General features: G+C 40.9%; 1 protein-coding gene across 1 annotated transcript in view; it reads right to left on the bottom strand.

The window, feature by feature from the left end:
- The window catches only part of FRAS1 (Fraser extracellular matrix complex subunit 1), a 400,353-nt gene that overhangs the window by 218,111 nt on the left and 164,625 nt on the right, over positions 1-17,617 (bottom strand). The window contains exons 7-11 of the mRNA XM_028100674.2: positions 11,096-11,179; positions 9,310-9,411; positions 8,801-8,992; positions 4,014-4,103; positions 717-752 (exon numbers count right to left, since the gene is read on the bottom strand). Coding sequence (XP_027956475.2) covers positions 717-752; positions 4,014-4,103; positions 8,801-8,992; positions 9,310-9,411; positions 11,096-11,179 — 504 coding nt within the window. The remainder of the gene's footprint in view (positions 1-716; positions 753-4,013; positions 4,104-8,800; positions 8,993-9,309; positions 9,412-11,095; positions 11,180-17,617) is intronic.

The following is a 17,617-nucleotide window of genomic DNA, read 5'->3' on the forward strand; positions in this document are numbered from 1 at the left end:
ATTTATTTGAGAGAGAGAGCATGAGGGAGAGAGAGAGAGATCTCTCATGAGAGAGAGAGAGAGAGAGAGCAGGGGGGGAGGGTAGAGGGAGAAGCAGACTCCCCACTGAGCAGGGAGCAGGATGTGGGACTTGATCCCAGGACCCTGGGATCATGACCTGAGCCGAAGGCAGGCGCTTAACTGACTGAGCCACCCAGCCGCCCCTCCCCAGCCCCCTTTTTCTATAACTTCCAAAATTATAAGCTTGCTTGTGTGAACAAACATGCTTGCACTTTCCCTTAAAAGAAAACATCGAATGCTGTCCTGCAAAAAACCTTGAAAGAATGAACACTCAGCTTTGTTTTGGGCAGCTAGCACTCCCAAACCCCAAAAACTTTCCATGCTTTCAGGAACATGAAATTTCACTGATGGTTAAACTGAATTTTCTAGGCCAGAAAAAATCAGGAGGAAATCATCACAAAAATTGGGAAAGGTACGTGTAGGAGCTCGTAGTTGGAGAAGTATTAATTATTAATTGTGGGGGGAGAAATAGGGTAAGGGAAGGAGCAATAGTTTCAATGAGTTAAAGTCTTAGTTATCATCAACTGGACCGTGGTGCCATCAAACATGACTGTCGGAAATACTATGACATTGAGGTTCCCCAGGACAGTTGATGTAGCTCATTGCTTAGAACAATTCTATAAATATCTGTGTATCAGTCAAAAATCTATACTTACTGGAATACGCTTAACTTCACTTGCATTTGAAGACATCTAGGAACAAAGAGAAATGTATTTATTATACCACTAAAAACACCATTAGGCTGATCTATTTATTTTCTCATTTAAGACTTATCCATTTTGCCCAAGTAACATGCACCTTCATTCGTTATGAAAAGAAAAAAAATCTATATATGTCAAAAAACAAGAAAAGCATATGATAGGAGGTGAAGACAACATGCCGCGGAAATTTTTTTTGAATTCTTATTCTCACTTTGTGCTTAAGCACTTGGCTTCAATTTGTGTCCACATGAAGGATTCGTAGTCAAGAGATCTAAGCCTGTAGGGGCAAACTCTTCAGTCTTGTAAGATACCACAGCATTATTTATGGGGATTTAGACCCATTTTAAACAACTTGCTTTTCTTTATTCCACCTGGCTTAATTTATCTCAAAAACAGGTAGGAAAAATGATACTATGATTGAGAAATTAGAAATTCAACATACATAGGCAGCCTTTAATCTCCTACATTCTTAAGAAACAAGGATGACTAAGTTATAAACCACTTTTGAAACAAACAATGCCAACAGCATAATAACAATGATGCCATTTTTTAGCTTTTTTTTTTTTTTTTTTTTTAATGTGCCAGGATCTGTTCTAAGTGCTTTACAGGTATTATCTCAATCACCCCATAAGGTAGGTACTATCGTTATCCGTTCTTCACAGATGAGGATTAAGTAACTTGTCCGAGGTTACAGTCAGTATGTGGCAAAGTAGGTATTTGAACTTAGAGCCCCCACTCTTAACCCTACACAGTGCTCTCTCCCCAGCATATACAGGTTGGCAGATGCAATTTTCCCAAATCACGAAGCAAAAGTACGGAGGACTTAATCCCAATTCTTATCATCTTATTCTGATTGGTCAATGAAGCAGTTGTCTTTATGATCAACTGGCCTATTTTTTAGAACACGATTTATCAACATTCCAAAACCCCCTGTGGAAAATATGAGCTGTATAAATAGAGCAAATTTGAAGAGATTACGATAAATACATTTTCCTTCGGGTACGTAATTTTTAAAAGCGCAGACTTAGAAATAAAACCTTAGCATGATCATTTGTTCTTTGGGTGTTGAGTTTGATAAGTTCTTTATAGATTTTGGATACTAGCCCTTTATCTGATATGTCATTTGCAAACATCTTCTCCCATTCTGTCGGCTGTCTTTTGGATTTGTTGACTGTTTCTTTTGCCGTGCAAAAGCTTTTTATCTTGATGAAGTCCCAATAGTTCATTTTTGCCCTTGCTTCCCTTGCCTCTGGCGATGTTTCTAGGCAGAAGTTGCTGCGGCTGAGGTCGAAGAGGTTGCTGCCTGTGTTCTCCTCTAGGATGTTGATGGACTCCTGTCCCCACTCCCCTCCCCTCTAGAACCCTCAGTTTGTTTCTCAGAGTCCATAGTCTCACGGTTCATCTCCCCCTCCGATTTTCCCCCCTTCATTCTTCCCCTCCTGCTATCTTCTTTCTTTCTTTCTTTTTTTTTTTTAACAGATAATGTATTATTTGTTTCAGAGGTACAGGTCTGTGATTCAACAGTCTTACACAATTCACAGCACTCACCATAGCACATACCCTCCCCAATGTCTATCCCCCAGACACCCCATCCCTCCCACCCCCCAGCACTCCAGCAACCCTCAGTTTGTTTCCTGAGATTAAGAATTCCTCATATCAGTGAGGTCATATGATACTTGTCTTTCTCTGATTGACTTATTTCGCTCAGCATAATACCCTCCAGTTCCATCCACGTCCTTACAAATGGCAAGATCTCATTCCTTTTGATGGCTGCATAATATTCCATTGTATACATATACCACTTCTTCTTTATCCATTCGTCTGTTGATGGACATCTTGGCTCTTTCCACGGTTCGGCTATTGTGGACATTGCTGCTATAAACATTGGGGTGCATGTACCCCTTCAGATCCCTACATTTGTATCTTTGGGGTAAATACCCAGTAGTGCAATTGCTGGGTCGTAGGGTAGATCTATTTTCAACTTTTTGAGGAACCTCCATACTGTTTTCCAGAGTGGCTGCACCAGCTTGCATTCCCACCAACAGTGTAGGACGGTTCCCCTTTCTCCGCATCCCCACCAACATCTGTCGTTTCCCGACTTGTTAATTTTAGCCATTCTGACTGGTGTGAGGTGATATCTCATTGAGGTTTTGATTTGGATTTCCCTGATGCCGAGCGATGTTGAGCACTTTTTCACGTGTCTGTTGGCCATTTGGATGTCTTCTTTGGAAAAATGTCTGTTCATGTCTTCTGGTTAGCCTGGTGATGGGTATTAAAGAGGGCATGTTCTCCATGGAGCACTGGGTGCTATACGCAAACAATGAATTGTGGAACACTACATCAAAAACTAATGATGTACTGTATGGTGATCAACATAACATAATAAAGTACATTTTGAAGCAAAAAAATAAAATAAAATAAACCCTTAGCATGAAATTTCACTGCCCCATCCAATCCCTCAAAGTCCTCTCAATTCTACCTGCAAAATAAATCAAGAGCCTGATCACTTTCTATCACTTCCTCCCTCGACCAAAACACCATCACCAGTCCACCTTTTGGACTATTGCTGAAGACCTTCCAACCAGACCATGACTTCCAATCTTGCCCCCTTCCGTCACTCGCCCGCAGAGCGGCCGAAGTGACCCTTTCACAAGTAAGCAGGTCACAGCACTGCTGCTCAAAGCTCGCACAGCGCCCATGTGTGTGTCAGGGTAAAACCATGGTGTCCAAGCTACGTAGTGGACCTCATCGCCAAATCCTTTCCCCTCATTCACTTGGTTCCAGCCATATTCACTTTCTTTGTTTCCCGAACGCACCATGCACACCTCTGCTTTGGTCCTTTGCATTTGCTGGCCTGTCTTCTTAGCACATTTTCTCTCCCCTGGTCTCCGTGTGGCTTGCTCCCTCACTTCGTTTAGGTTTTGCTCAAATTTCTCTCCTTATGTAAAAAAGCACCTCCCTCCGCTCAGCTACTCTCTAGCTGCTCTATTCTCTGCGCACTACTTGTTACCCCTTGATGTGGGCAGGCATCTGTCCTCTGTGCCCCCACACTAGAGCATAAGCCCGCCATAAGAGCAGGGACTCCATCTGCTTTTTGCTTCTGTGTCTCTAGTACCTGGCACATAGTAGGTGCGCAATCACATCTGTTGAACAAATGAATAGTTGAAAGATATGAGAAGGTAATGGCCCCTCATTAAACTAATCTTGAATTATTAATTTTTAATCATCTCCAGTTACTAGCCTGATACTCACAAATTCTGCATTTTCTTCATCAACACAGTAACCATTCTTTGAAATGCATTCAGGGCAGCATTTTCCATCTAAGTGAATTAATTCTTCACCCTGTAGAAGTAAGGATTGCAGAGGCACATATCAAATTACCATCTCTAGGTAGCAGTGCCAAATTGCAAACAGCGGGATTCTCTGACTGGAATGAAGAACCTCAGCACACCCCGCTTTGGCCCTCTGCTTATTCCCTCTCCCCATGTTGTTTTCCCAGGGACAACCTAGGCCACGCAGCTCACCCCTCCAAGTGCTTTTTCATTCCAGCTCTGGTGATACTTGTGCACAGACCCCTCCATCGATCCCCACCCATGCCTGGGCGCTCACACAAAATCAGAATGGCCAAGATTGTTCATTGTTGTAGTCTCTTGGAAAGTTACCAGTTTCAGAAACGGATCAGGCTATCTTAAATATACAAGGTTTGAACTTGTGATTCGGTTTCATTAACAATGTTCAAATCAAACCAACACTTTTCCTTGAATACGAAATGAGGTACATCCCTTTATGCACAGATGTAGTCTCAGGCATAAATTAAACAGGAGACAACTAATTTTTATTCAATATTCTGAAACTGTTATCCAACTCACCTAATTACTATTTTTTTTTAAGATTTTACTTATTTATTTGACAGAGAGAGACACAGAGAGAGAGGAAACACAAGCAGGGGGAGTGGGAGAGGGAGAAGCAGGCTTCCCACGGAGCAAGGAGCCCGATGCAGGGCTCGATCCCAGGACCCTGGGATCATGACCTGAGCCGAAGACAGACGCTTAACGACTGAGCCACCCAGGCGCCCCTAATTACTATTTTTTTAATTAATTATAAGAAGAAGGAAAAAAAGTCACACTGAGAAGGTAGATACTTAACTTTCGAAGTCTTATTATTTTAATTTAACTTCCCAATATTAATAATTTCATCATTTTTATTTCTATAATAAAATAACAAATGCTTACTATAAAAAAATTAAATAATTATAAATTCTATCACTTAGAAAGTATAATTCCACTGCAAGCCTGCCTCCCAGGGAATCTGCTGTGAAAGATACAATCTCTGTTTACAATTTTTCATGTGCATATACTAACATCTAATACCTATAGGCTAAAGAGTATTCTTTAAAGCACTTTCACTTTCTAAAGATAGATCTTTCTAAAGAATGGTGATGTTTCTTTAAACCAAGACATCATTTAATTTGGGACCTACATTACATTTAAAGTGCAGAAACCACGTTAGGTAAAAATTGAATAATGTGAAATTGTGCAACAGAATAATCACAGGGATGTTTTTTATGTTTAAAAACACTGTGCACTAAAAAATATATAAAATAAAGGCATTGGTTGTCTTTGAACTGTAGCATGATGGGTGGATTTTAAAGTCTCTTTTCTACTTTTCTTGAGTATCAATTTTCTAAAATGAATATGTATTATTTTAATGAAGGGAAATAGGAACTTTTAAAGGAAATACAAAAATACATGAATGACTGTAACTTTTTTTTGACTGTAACTTTTTACAGTGTCTAAAAACTGATATCAGGAAAAAAGGAGTCGTGTATAGATTGCTGTCCATCAAAATGTAATGCCAATCAGAGGCCAGTGGAGAGCAGGGTATGCTACAGAGAGCAGGCGTATTTACATATAAATTGTTTTGCAGAAACGTGACAAATCAGCTGGTAGCGCAGACCTAACACAGAAATGGTGAAATCTGCTTTCAAAGCATATAAAGGGGTTTATATGCAGGTAATCTAAGTTGTTTAAAACAATGAGACAGAGTATTTGTACTTCTATTAAATGCAAAATGCGTAACTGCTGCTTGAGTGCCTGCTACAGGGTGTAGAGACCAAACGGAAGACGGAGCCTGCCTCATCCCAGTAGGGCAAGGAGGGTGGCTGTTCAGAGGTTTCTAATGCTACTGTAAATAACAGCAGGCCTTGCTGCTGGGGAACAAGGATTCGGTTGGGGTGAGGTAGGGAGTTCTAAATAGATCTGCTATTTACAGAAGAAGCCCGGATGCCCCAAACTGCAATAGTTCACTGCGGTGGGGAGCTTGCTCCAATTAGCATTTGACTTTTGCTTTGAGAAAAATTGCTTTGCGGAACAAAACTAATTATTTTCTTTTTAAGAGGATTCTGCTGCATGGGCCAGATGGAATTTGCTAACCCCTCCCCCACTGAATCCCACCAACATCTATCCACCAGACGAAAGATGGTATGAGTCCACTAACTTGCCCATTGAAAAAGGAAACACTCTTTTGAGGGAATTTTCCTCCACTGGAGAAGGGAAAGTCACCTCACACGTGCGGTGTGCCCATCCCCTTCTGTGCATGTTGTGATAAGCTTCGATCCTACCCCCCCCACACACCACTACCATTTTATGTCCCAGGTGTGAATGCTAGGTCCTTTAAAAACAAGTAATTTGACTTCTCCAACTGAATTCATGTTCAAAGATGACACAAAATTTAAAAAAAAATGAAAATCTTCACACTGTGCTATTTTACTATTGATGCATTTGTGTTTCAATGTCTAGGGATTTGGTTGGATACATCAAAAACAAAGGCCATGCCATTTTCTCCTTTTTTAACAAAGGAAAATGATGTGCTGATTTCCATGCTACTCAGAACATTGCTGTTGATAACCAATGTGATCATTATTACAACGGTGAACCTATACAGTTCTGTCTCTTCTTCTACAAGTTGACTTTTCTGCCTCTTTGTGGACATACATACACTTAGACCTAATCTACCCTTGGTATCCAGGAACCAAATGACCGTGATATTCTAGGAAAGGCAGAAAGCGGGGTAGAATTGAATAAAAATACCAACAGCACACTTGCACTGCTCCCCTTGGCAGACAGTCATTTCCTCCAGATGCTTCTCCTGCATTTCATTCGTATTTCCATTATCGTTGGTGCCACTGCATATTGTGATTGCTGTTGATGTATCTGACCTCCCCCAAAAGCCTGGGAACTCTTGAGATTAGAATGTGTCTTATTCATCTTTTTATCTCCAAGCTAAGCAGAAGTTAAGAAGTTTGCACTCCAGGTGTTCACAGAGCTATCTGCAGAAGTGTGGCACAGAAGGAAGGCTAAGGGATATTTTTGGTAAGATTCAATTCTGGTTAAAATTTCACTTCTGGTAGTGTCTCCAGTTCAGAACCCAGTGCCTTCAACAACATTTGGAAACACAGGTGTCACCTAGAAGACACCAGTTTAGTTGACTAAGGACCTGGAGAAAGGGGCTAAAGGCATTAGAACTCCTCAGGTCCTAACAGAGAAGATGGGGTGGGAGTGAGAAGCAGACAGCGCTGGGGGGTGACTGCAGGGGAACTGAGGCCCTCTCCATGTACCTCAGCTGCTGCTCCCCATTTTTCCTAAGAACACTGAAGAAGACCTGGTGCATGGGGCCACAGGTAGGTGTCGTAGAGGATAGCAGGCACTTGGAAATGCATTAGCATTGGGGACCCTGGGTCAAATTTTTATCTGTGATTGAGACTCTTTGCTCAGACGTAACTGAAAATAGGTGGCTAAAGGACCCACGCTACCAGAATCACCTCTCCCACATTTTCCATAAACCCTGGGATATTATTCAGCAAATTAAGATCTTAGAAAATAACACATCATCATCCCGGCAGTCTGGCGAGGCCAGGAAGCCCAGCCTCAGCTTGAGAGAGAGGGAGGGGAGAAAAAAGGGCCCTGACTGGGGTTTTTCTCATCTTCGTCCAACCATTCTGACTCCCCTGACATAAAGAAGGAAAAGAAATGAAAAGGCATGTGGGGGGAAATAAATCTGCAAAAACCAAGATCCTCTTTACCTAAATACATTTCAGCTCTGCCAAGACTTAGAAGTAGGAGGCAAAATGAAAAATCACCCTGTCATTGACAGCCCTGTTTGAAAGGTTGTTCCCTAACTCAGTGCTAAGAGGAGCTGAGATGTGGGGGAGAAGAACTAGAAAGAAAAATGCCTTCACAGACATCCAGTGCTTCAGATCTTCTGAGTCTCCCTCATCTACTCAAGTTCACAACCCTGCGGGAAATTGGTGGGGCGGATGGGAGCGGTGAGGGAGAAGGAGACAACTTTCAAAGTAATTTGTTTTGCAATGGGTCAAAATTGAGTTCAAAGAGAAAAAGAAAAAAAAAAAAAAAGCAATTTCCCTACAATATACATCTATAGTCCAAACAGAGGCTGCTTTGTTAGAAGCTTCTAGAAATTCTGCAGACAGCAGAAGTCAACAGAGGTCATCCGCGTTAATTATTTATGAGGGTCCTCTCCCTCTCTCTTTAAAACAAAAACAAAAACATTTTATTTTCTTTCCTGATCCACAGAAGCAGCCGTAGGTGCTGGCTCTCCTTTCTGCTAAGTGCTGCCAGTAGGGCCTGCGACAGAAGCCAGGCCGCGGGAGCACCTGCGGACCTCTGTTTCATAACCATAGCAGGCCGGGCAGGCCACCAGCCATGAGGTCCAGCTGCGCTGACTGAGAGGCTGATGTCCCCTATCATGTCCTTCCCTTTCATGTCTCTGGCTCAGGGCTTCCAATTGGACCAGATGCACTGAGAACTAAAAGCTCCAGGGGGCTGTTCTAAACCAGTCTGAACACATAGTGACATTTATTTTACACTACAGAATCTTTGTGCTAGAAGGTTCTGTGAAATGTGAGTGGTCAACCTGGCTGTCGCCTCTGCTGCTGCCAAAAAGTAAGGAACAGGTGAGGGACCATCTGTCCCACTGGAGGGAACTGTTACAGTCCAAGTAGAAATGCCCTTGCTTCTTACCTGAGCACACTCCACTTTGGCACACTCCCCAGTCTGGCAGATCACTTCGCCATGGTCACACACGCAGAACTCGCAGGCCGAGCCTTTCCACATTTCATCCTGGTAGCGCACAATCCCGTTGTGCGAGCAGCTTCCCGCAGGAGACACACATTCCTCACAGCATTCCCCATGACGCTGAGCCCTGCTCTGACCCTGAAGAAACAAAGATGGCAGGTAAAGGGCAGTTCTCAGGAGAGTTTGAAAATATCTGAGCCAATGGGGCAGAAGGACATAAAAGGCCAACACTGTATGCTGCTCCTTTCCCCCCACTGCCCAACCTAACCCAGCTGAGGCAAGTTCCTCTCTACCTCATCCTCCTTCCTAGGAAGGAGGTCTTTCATATCTTTAGCGAATATTTCTGAATATCATAAAACTTTCAATTCCCTCAAAAGACACACTGGACTGAGAAATGCATTGCTCATATGACCCAGGATAAAGCTTTGAAAACCAAGCCACACTCTCTCAAATACCTTTTCACATCTTAGTGGAGGGCAGGCCTGTTTGTGGCACCTGACTTCACCCTCGTCACATATACACGTGGTACAGGCATTTTCATTCCACTGCTCACCGTGCTGAGTAAAGAAAGGACAAAGTGGAAAATCAAGTGTCATACACATTAAATAGAAACACGGGCACATAAGGCACCCAACTTTTTACTACAATTTTTAATTGAGCCACATTGAATGTACTCCTGAGAAATATCATTTAGGCAGCAACGGCCTCTAAGAAAAAGTCAGTAAAGTTCCAAAAGAACTTTGCATTCATTTTTAGTCAACTGTATTCATTCCATAGATGTGTTGAGGGCCTGTTCACTGCCAGGCACAAAGGGGCCCTGGAACATCAAGATTAATAAGAAGACCCTGTTGGCTGCCTAATGAGTGCTCATTCTTTAGCTCTTCTTCTTTGCCAGGAGACCTAGCGCCCACTGCCACATACTCAATCTCCCAGCTCCCCTTGCAGTTAGGGTAAGGGCATTGTCCCAATCCTAACCGAGGAGACTTCAGGGGAAGTTTGCTAGAGCAGTGGAGGGCAAAGAAAATACTCTTCTCCCCCACAAAAGAAGAAAAGCCATCCCTTTTCCCCACCAGCCTTTAGTAATGATTGTGTGTGTGGACGAGCTAGTCTGGAGGAAGCCATCTTGGGGACATGAGGGGAGAAGACAGAAGGCAAATGCCAACATGCTGCCGATGGCAGGGTGGAAAGATCAAAAAAGGTTCCTTTGATCCTTGAAGACATCATCATGAGTTGATCAACCCTGCAATCACCCTACCTCGGGACTTCTTGTTATATGAGATAATAAACGTTTTCATTTTAATCACTTTTAGAGTATTTCTGTTACTTACAACCAAAAACTTCACAATAGATATAAAGGCTATCTCTTCCAGGAGAAATTAACCTGGCACATGTGTGGCTATTGTATTGGACAACACAGATCTAGTACCTACAAAAGTCCTTTCCCAATTAGTAATGTTCATTCAGATTTCAAGGGACCCATATAGATTTGTGACATTCATTCCCTAATACTCTGTTCCAGATTCTCTACCTGAGAGTCATAATTCCAATTTCTATTTAGTCTTCTTTAGAGTGGCTGGCAAGCAAAGGAAGTAGTTGGGTTTATTTTTTATATGTTCTTTGCTTTTGAATAATGTAACCTTCTTTTGGCTCAGCTGGGCACTCCTAAGAACATTCTTTCATTCATTCATTCATTCAGTTTGTTAAACTCATTTTTATTTGGCGCCTATTATGTGTTAGGCACAGTTTTCTAGATTTTTCCAATAGTACTTTCAACTGTGCAGGTTCCACCACCACTAGGCTTCTCCCCTCCCTTCCCTCTCTCCCCTCCCACCCCCATGCCTCCCCTCAGTGTAATGCAGGGGGAAGCCGTGTCTGGATATCAGTACATACAATCCAACCAAAGCAGAGAGACATTCCCCGGGCCTCCAGCCTAAGTGTAAACTGATAGTAAACAATGACAGTCCTTTTCGTCCTTCGAGACGTGTAAGCAGTAAGTTCACCAAGGTCCATGACCCAGGTGCTGCCTGCCAGCACATTCCTTTATATTTCTAATCCTCTTCAATTTAATTTTTTCATAAAGGCTTTCCACAAAGAGAAGGAAAAAAAGCTGGGTTTTTTTGAGTTACTAATCTTGGCAAAGACTCAGACAAAAGGGTGGGGAGGTCTGGTGGTTGGAAGGGTGGCGGGCATATGTGTGAGAATGTATGTCAAAACACCTACGGGGGGTACAGCAAAGGTTACCTCGTACACTTGGCCTGATGCAGAGCAGGATCGAGAAGAGCACTGTGGGCAACATTTTCCAGGAACTCGGACTATAGTTTCATCCTTACATCCAAAAAAGGAACAATCCATCAAAAGAAGACATTAATAAAACCCACAACAGTAGGAAAATTTCATTCATAGCCAACTCAATCATGTGCCTCAAGCATCCATAAATAGCAATTTCCTCTCCTGTAGTATTTATTAGTCACCTGGTGCTTTGATAATTGGCACTTCCAGAGTCATTGTGACTCTTAAGAGGTTTGCACATTCCTCAAGTCCTATCCTCTTCTAAGAACACAAAAGCACCAATAATAACAATGACAGTAAGAATAGTACTTAGTGTTTGCCAGGCACTATTTTTTTTTTAAAGATTTTATTTATTCATCTGACAGAGAGAGAGAGAGAGAGAGAGACAGCGCAAGAGGGAACACAAGCAGGGGGAGTAGGAGAGGGAGAAGCAGGCTTCCCACGGAGCAGGGAGCCAGACACGAGGCTTGATCCCAGGACCCTGGGATCATGACCTGAGCTGAAGGCAGATGCTTAACGACTGAGCCACCCAGGTGCCCCTGCCAGGCGCTATTTTAAGGCTTTACATGACCCTATGAAGTAGATGTTCTTATCCTTGTTTTATAAACAAGAAAAGTAAAGACCAGAGAGGTTATGTGACTTGTACAAGGTCACACAGCTGACGTGGTAATGACAAATGGTAGGAAAGAGACTTCAGAGCACCAACCATACCAACACTTAAGAACACTTAAGCTCCTGCTGAGTTACCGCTAAACTCAAAATGGAGGCATCCCTCTCCTGATAAGCTACTTCACTATTCTTTTGCATCTTTATGTGAATCCACATCTTTATGTGAATGCACATTTATATATAGGCATTAGGGAGCTCCTTAACATGAAAAAAATCAATTGTATTCCCAGATAATTGGGAATGAGAGCAGAGCAAAGTGGTGAGAGACTAAATGTCCAAAGAACTCCCAATGCCCTCTCCCTACTTCTCCCCTCTACCACTCTCACCCCTAGAATATCAGACCATTTGTCTCCACTGCCCTGAGAAGAACTTTTATAGCAACAGTCCCCTCATTAATGCCAAGGAGTCAGCTTCTCACTTTGACTTATCGCTACAACCTTTTGAAAGGCAAGAAGGTAGACAAATTAAAGGCAGAGGAAGGAGGGTTAGAATGAACCAAGTTTTAAGGACTAAGAAGTGGTTTATCTTACAGAGAAGATACCTTCTGAATGATTACCTTCACTTTCCCTTACAAGAAGCAGAAAATGAGCTTTTATTACCATGGTCGCTTTGGAACTCATTCTGTAAGAAAAAGGCAGCCAAAGTACTTGGGCAGGGGAGGGGGTCAAAGAGATTTAATTTTTCTTGGACAGTTGCAGTCATACCTCAGTAGTTCTTTAACCCAGCGATGTATGGTTAGATTAATGCATTACTATCTAATGGGGATTTATTTCAAACAACTGAATCACTGGGATTAAACTGACAACTGTTTTCTTGTTTTAGGTTATTTTATTTCTTTATTCTTCTATATGGAAAATATTATGGCCATTGATGTTTAATAGAGTATGTGAAAATTGGACATGCACTGAAATCATTGAGCATTTCTCAACCTCAGAACTATTCAGCTTAATGAAGTTTCAGTGAGAAAGTAAAATAAAGGCATATTTGATGTCATACTACTCCAGTAATTTTATTGTAGTAAACAAATGAACTTATACAAATGCTTGGTAAACAGGGAACAGATGTAATGATCACAAAATCTTGAATCAGCATAGAGTTTGTATTAGTCTATCTTAACTAACATGGACTAGACCCAAGTATAGTCACAGAGTCAACTTGAGAGCACGGGGGAAGAAGGAATTACTTGTAGCAACATTGGTACAAGGAAAATCAAGCTTTCCAATTCTTACTGGCAATACCTAATTAAGTATTTTATTGATGGAAACAGAATCCTTATTCACCAATCCAGATCAACAAGGGCAGGAAGGAAAAGCATTTAAAGAGAAAATATCCCAGGATACAAGAGAACTACCTGACTGAGAGGTGAGAACTCAGCTGGGCTAGCACTTCAGAAGTAAGACTGGAGTTGCATGTAAGAAGATGAATAGCAAAGTGGGTCAGAAAAAATGGGAAAGACTTTTTAACAGTGAATTTTGTTGTTGTCATATGTCTGAATCCTATCGTTCTGGGCTATGTAGATTTGCCCTTCCAAATGTACAGTCTACACAGGAGCCAGCCAACTATGGACCAAGGGCCAAATCCAGCCTACCACCTGTTTCCCTAAACTTTTATTGGAACACAGCCACATCCACTCATTTACGTATTACCTATGGCTGTTTTTGTGCTACACTGGCAGAATTGAGTAGCTGTTTCAACTGAATGGCACACAGAGCTGAAAATATTCACTATCTGGCTCTTTACAGAAAAAGTTTGCCAACCCCAGGTCTAATATGGCACGCTCAGTAAACACAGGAATTGAATTAAAAAAATATGATTATATTATTACAATTTGGGGTAGGACTACCATTAAGGATATATTTAATTATGGTTTTTCATATTCCTTAAATAAAAATATTTATGATAAAAATTTTACAGTGTATTATAGCTAACAGCCCTTGATGAAATATTTTCCCACTATGATACCTCTGCAGATATAGAAAGAGATAAAAATTTCACCACCAAAAAAATAAAACAGCCAACCTCTTACCACCGCTATGAGGAAGTCCCATTGAACATAAGACATTCTATGGCTTTTCTTTGCTGTGTAAGCCTAAATAGATATAAGAACCATCATTCTGCCTAACTCTCTGCCTTTCTGTATCAAACACAACCCAGATCCATCCCTCCCGTGTGTGGCCACTACTGTTTGAGGCAGTCAGGTGCCAGTCCTCACCTCCCTCAATATCTTTCTTTCTACATCTAATCAGAGCCCATAATGTAAAAAAAAAAAAAAGACTGGGAAGTATGTATGTTGGAGGAGGTAAAGGGAGTGATAAAAAGTTGGGGAACAGGATGATGCCTCAAATGGTAAAGCACATGGTCACTGAGAGAGAAGGAGAGAGCCTTTGCAGCAATGCAAACTGGAGAGTATAGTTTTGGTTTCACATACTCAAAATGTGGGAGGGTTAGGCAGTGGAGGTAGGAAAAGATCCAATCTCGGTACAGTAGAACTACACTGACTGAAAACCCACCAGCCCCTCAGACATGAACCTTCCTTAGCATCTGGCTATGGATTCAAGAAGGGGAGTTAGCCAGGGGCAGGATATTTACCTTTGCAGCTTTCAAGCAGTGGGTATGGACAGATTTCTCTTGATCAAGGATGAGTAAACAGAAGGAAAGGAACTTGGGAAAAACCCTGAAGAGCAAGCAAAACAAAAATGTTCTAAAGATTCAGAGAAAGAGCAGACTTCTGAATGCTACATACTACAGGATCTAAAAGAAAAGATTTAAAAGCTATTTTGCAGCTTCAGTAAGATGCATGAAAATGAAGTCTTTATTAAATAGAAGCAAGAAGCAATAAAGAAAGAATAAGCGTTAGGATAAAAAAACTAGATGAACCAACGAGAAGAAAAATAAGGAAGAATTAAAAGAAAATTAAAGTGAAATAGTCAAATTAAAATCAATACTAGAAGTAATAAATACAAACTCAAGAAGCTCTCTCTGTATGAAGAGGAAAGACACAAAGACACAAAAATGATGAGACAGCATGATTGATAATGAGGGGGAAAGCGAGGGGAGTAATCTAAGAATCATGGTGTTTCTAGAGAAAAGAGAATAATTGGAATGAATATGATTAAATTAAAGCCATAACTGAAGAAAGCATTTCAAAAACTGGCATACAGACTGACTGAAAGGGCTGCACCATATTCTAGGCAATAAGGTGAAAAGACACCTCACCTAGAAATATCCTGAAAAAATATTTCATTTACAAAGATAAAGAAATATCCTGCAAGAATCCAATAGAGTAAAACTAGTTGAACACAATGGAATAGAAAGCCGACAGACCTCAGATTTCTCCATAGCACTGAATTTCAGGATTCAGTGGAAAGGAGCCCACAGGGTTGGGACTTGAAAATATTATAATTGCCCCCAATTTTTGAGCCCTCCAATTAGCTCTAAGGTATATGGACAGGTAGAAAATAATTCTCAAACACTTAGTGGCTCAGAAGACATCCAATTGTCTATCTTTCTTGAAAAGAACACCTAAAAATGAAGTACAACCTACTCAGATTCATCAATGTGGGAATGGGAAAATTATAAAAAAGTATTTGAAAGTATTAAAAAATTGGTGGTAATATCATCAGGAACATTTGGGATGCCTGGGTAGCTCAGTCGGTTAAGCATCTGCCTTCGGCTCAGGTCATGATCCCAGGGTCCTGGGATGGAGTCCCATATGGGGCTCTCCGCTCAGTGGGGAATCTGCTTCTCCCTCTTACTCTCCTCTCCCTCTGTGCGCTCTCTCTCTTTCTCAAATAAATAAATATAATCTTCAAAAAATATATCAAGAACAACTCTCATCAGACTGAGCAGACCATTTTAATGAGTCTACAAAAATGTGGATGGGTTAGGGCTCTGTTCATAAGGCACCTGGACAAAAGTAGTAAGCAATTTTGGTATGAATTTACATCCCTCCTTAAGGGAACAACACCCTGTATAAACATAAGAGATTTCTCCTTTTGTCAGAGATTATCAACAACTTCTAAAATGTGATTTTGACTATGAAAAAAACAAATATATCCACACTTGCCTACAAAAAATTTGGAATGAATTACCAAAAAAATCTATTATGGTATTTTTGAACGCTAGAAATCTAGATGATCATTTTCTGCTTTTCCACCTTTTCCAAACTTTCCTTAATAAGTACAGATTTGTTTTATGATTTAAAAGAAGAAAAAAAAACCTCTTACATTGAAAATCAATTTTTTTTCCTAGCGCTCAAGACCTGGAAATACATTTCTTCTGATGAACTTGTGTGTTTTTAATATTTAATGAGTTGATGCATACAAAATACTTGCAATCGTGTTCAATGCTGTTAGTAACTAGCATTTTTGTGATTGTTACTATAGATAATGCTATGTAACTCATCATTTTGGAAGGCCATCTAACATAATGGTTAGAAATATGAGTCAGGTGTGGTCTGTTGAGGTTGTGATGCCGAAATGCCTGGGTGAGAAGCACTGATACTTCCTAACTGTGGTCTTACCCAAGTTGCTTAAGGCTCTCCATACCTCAGAGGGGATGATAATAATAGCTCCTAATAGGGTTGTGATGAGAATTACAGAGCTCTGAAAATTAATGATTGGCACATAATAAATGCCAAAAATGTGGTGATGGTGAGGTCAGAGATGATGGTAGATGGTAGACAGTGGTGATGGTGTTTCCATCAAAAGCCTAAACTTTTTAACACCCCTTTATATCATCAGAACATCCAATATTTAATAATGATATTAAATCAAGAAAACTATTTCTAGATAATGAGAGTTGATTTTTTTAATATGTCATGGCAAAATATAAACTTAATGATTCAAGAGTGATTAAAATCAATCTATTTTCAAGACTTCAGAATGCTTGCATATCAACTAGCTATGAAGTATGGTACCAAATTTCATCTTTTTAAATTAATTATGTATATCAATGCAAACTATATGTGAGTGCAATGTTTGAAGTTAGAGCTTATATTTAATGTTTTTATTTTTTTAATTTTTTTAAAAGGTTTATTTATTTGAGAGAGAACATGCATGTGGGGGGGGGGGGCAGAGGGAGAGAATCTCAAGCAGACTCCCTACTGAGCACGGAGCCTGACACGGGGCTGGATCCCAGGACCCTGAGATCATGACCTGAGCCGAAATCAAGAGTCCCACGCTCAACCGAATGAGCCACGCAGATGCCCCACTATATATAATGTTTTTTAAAAATGGGAACTAGTACTTTCAATTATTCCAGTATCTATCCCCCAGTATGAAGTCCGTTAAGGTTTCAAAGACTTAAAGCAGAAGGCTCACAAAGTGGTGTTTCCTCCATGCCTCCTCCCACTTTCCTTATTGCAGTCGTGGCAAACTGCTTAGTTACCCTTCATACACAAGGGGACTGAATCCTGGAAAGTGCTAAATCAAAATGCCCCAGCACTACAGCATCCTCTGAATGTGAGATACTGTGCAACTCTACCGAGAAGCTCATTTGTAATCTCGGTGCTGGGAGAAGACTTCATGATGAATTGGGAGATGTGACATGAGTGCAGTAGTTGTGGTACTGTGGGTAATACAATCTAGTCTTTCAATTAGATACATTTTCCCTTTATTTGGCATTTAGCATTTCTTGTCTAATTGCCTTTTGTCTGCCTTTAAAAATATTGCCCAATTGTCACAATATGCCATGTTATTGATTTTGTTTTATTTGACACAAAGTACTGCTCTGTATCAACCGAATGTTGGCTTCCAGCTTTTCCTTAGATCAAAAATGAGCTATTTTTCAACTGGAGGCAAACTC

The sequence above is a fragment of the Eumetopias jubatus genome, unplaced genomic scaffold, assembly GCF_037043125.1.
Source record: "Eumetopias jubatus isolate StellerSeaLion01/CBP00866 unplaced genomic scaffold, mEumJub1_p1.0 scaffold_2, whole genome shotgun sequence".
Classification (NCBI taxonomy): domain Eukaryota; kingdom Metazoa; phylum Chordata; class Mammalia; order Carnivora; family Otariidae; genus Eumetopias; species Eumetopias jubatus.